Source organism: Austrofundulus limnaeus, unplaced genomic scaffold (genome assembly GCF_001266775.1).
Source record: "Austrofundulus limnaeus strain Quisiro unplaced genomic scaffold, Austrofundulus_limnaeus-1.0 Scaffold130, whole genome shotgun sequence".
In the NCBI taxonomy this organism is placed as follows: domain Eukaryota; kingdom Metazoa; phylum Chordata; class Actinopteri; order Cyprinodontiformes; family Rivulidae; genus Austrofundulus; species Austrofundulus limnaeus.
Genome location: NW_013952532.1, coordinates 1,223,633 through 1,226,453, shown reverse-complemented (window position 1 = coordinate 1,226,453; position 2,821 = coordinate 1,223,633). Strand labels below are relative to the sequence as shown.

The window sequence follows — 2,821 nt, the reverse complement described above, 5'->3', positions numbered from 1 at the left end:
CCGGGTGCTCCTTGTGGGGCCCAAAGCCTGGGCCCCACAACTTCAGAGGCTGATTTTGGGTGTGGGGGTTTGGTTTAGGACCAAGGGGTGAATTGAGTTTAGGTTAGTTTTAGGGTCAAGAAGGTACCTGTGATGTTAGCCTAAGGGTTGGTGGTCAGGGTTRGGATATAAAATTACCAAAAAATGAATGGAAGTCAATGGACGGGGCCCACAAGGATATAAAAACAAGTGTGTGTGTGTGTATGTGTGTGTGTGTGTGTCTGCAGTAGACAATTAGAGGGGTATCCCTTGTCTACTGACACAAAGATTAGCAGATATTAGCCCTAAAAATAAACAGGGGAACCCATTGTTTGTAATCTATAGATGGAAATCAAGGCTTGTAGAGCAAAAACTAAAACAAATTGTTCCTTCATGTGTTTCTAAAATCTTTATAGCATAAAGTGAGAGCAAAGCTGTGAAAACACATCTTCTCTTAGGCTATGTTCATTCTTGGTCAAGAATGATGAGAAAAAAATAAATCTGTTTTAAATTGTTTAAGTCTGTTTTTAATGCATGAGTCTACAGTCACAAGTCAAACATGCTTTTTAAATTGGTCAGTGACTAACAGATWATTGTCATCTGACTGAACTTTGTCTTAGTTTAAATCATTTGGGTTCTTCTCTTCTCTCGCTTTCACTTACAGTCATTCCATCAATTGGCCCAATGACTWTATAAGGGGCTGTAATGCAGATAATCTTTATGGTGTGTACTTTATATTTGGATTATATTAATGGTAATGGTAAACATAGCTCCAAATCTGAGTCCTTGGTCYTCTRTTGGAAAAGGATGGATTGYTCTCTTTGGGTTGGAKGTGAAGTTCTRCCTCAAGTGGAGGAGTTCAAGTATCTTGGGGTCTTGTTCACGAGTGAGGGAAGAATGGAGCGTGAGATTGATAGATGGATCGGTGCAGCTTCCACAGTTTTGCGGACTCTGTACTGGTCTGTTGTGGTGAAGAGTGAGCTGAGCTTTGAGGTGAAGCTCTCTGTTTACTGATCAGTCTACATTCCTACCCTCACCTATGGTCACAAACTTTGGGTAGTGACTGAAAGAACAAGATTACAGATACAAGCAGATGAAATGAGTTTTCTCTGCAGGGTAGCTGAACTCTCCTTTAGAGATAGGGTAAGTTCAGTTATCCATGAGAGACTCAGTAGAGCCGCTGCTCCTCCACATCGAGAGGAGCCAGTTGAGGTAGTTTGAGCATGTAGTAAGGATGCCTCCTGGACGCCTCCCTAGGGAGGTGCTTCAGACATGTCCAACTGGGAGGAGACCCAGAGGAAGACCCAGGACACACTGGAGAGACTATGTCTCTTGGCTGGCCTAGGAACGCCTTGGAGTCCTGCCAGAGGAGCTGGAAGAGGTGGCTGGGGAAAGAGAGGTCTGGGCTTCGCTGCTCAAGCTGCTGCCCCCGCGACCCGACTTCTGATTAAATGAAAGATAATGGATGGATGGATGGATGGATGGATGGATGGATGGATGGATGGTAAACATAGCTACACAAGACATTTAGATTTGTTTTAAGCACACAGATTTTCATGACAAATACTCGTGTATTATCAATTTATGAAATGTTTCTTTGGTCCTGAGCATATGTCAAACTTTCTTCAAATGCACGGGCTAAAACCAAGCAAACAAATGTGGACCACTAGCTTCATCATGAAAAAAAAAATAGTGTTTTACTTACTATGTCTTTGCATTTCATGTTTTATATTTTTGCATTTGCCCAACTGCCTTCTGATAGATTTTCATTTCTTTTCATTTTTCATTTCTGGGAAAAAACATAGGCAGCCATGAGCTAAATAGAGCTGCATTTTATTGTTTGATTACCTTAAACTGAAGGCTTTTAATGCTAAATTAAATAATTTTTTTAAAACAGCAAGGCTTTTAAATCTCCATATGCAAACAACTGAATGCAGCAGTGCTCACAACCTCAAGAGTCGAGTTCAGACCAAAATACATGCAAGAGTGGGAGAAGGGAGTCCCACAGTTTTCCAAATATGCACCACAAGAAATTAGTTATAGTTGTGTATTCAGTTCTAACATAACTCGTTGTGTGTGGGTGTGTGTGGGAGATGATGATTTTTTTTAAAGAAATAAACCAAATTCTTTGGCCTGTTGTACAGGCAGCCTGTTAAATAAAGAGACATCAGATTTTCACATTTTAATGGATTTAATCAAGCTGACCTGCGTTCAGGAGACAACTTAGCAAAGAATTAGTTTCTAACTGTACCCTGAGACACCWACATTCTTAGATGCTGCTCATCGGCTAGAAACTGTTTTAGGCCTGACATGTCTTCTTTTGTCCTCCACTTGTCCATGTTTCATTTTTAAGTATTCTGCACAGTATGCTGTCCTGGTCAAGCTCACAAGGCTGTTCCTTGTCATACATATAATTTCTCACAACCTTGTGTTTCTGAGCTATTTTTGTATTTTATTTTTTTCACTTGTGTGTCTTTACTTTTTTGAGAAATGTGACTGGAGGGAGATGTCACTTCCACCTGAGATCCTGTCACTTGTGGCAAGTTAGACACCTGAGTTTGTGTCATGAAGCTCTGTCCAGTTCATCTGAGGTCACATGTGTATTAAAAGAAAAAGGTTGACAAATTTTATTCTTTTTCATTGCATCTTATATGTCACATCTGATGTTACTTTGCTAATACAACAAACTTTGTACAAAAACACTGATTTTCCTTTTTTTAAAACCACTGTAAAATGTAAGTTTGTAAAACTAAAATGTACAAAAAATAGACCCAAACAAATAAAAAATGTAATAAGATAAATG

General features: G+C 39.6%; 1 protein-coding gene across 1 annotated transcript in view; it reads left to right on the top strand.

Moving 5' to 3' along the window:
• The first annotated feature begins 915 nt into the window (after positions 1-915).
• The window catches only part of ncf4 (neutrophil cytosolic factor 4), a 34,004-nt gene continuing 32,098 nt past the window's right edge, over positions 916-2,821 (top strand). Inside the window, exon 1 of the mRNA XM_014015490.1 lies at positions 916-994. Coding sequence (XP_013870944.1) covers positions 916-994 — 79 coding nt within the window. The remainder of the gene's footprint in view (positions 995-2,821) is intronic.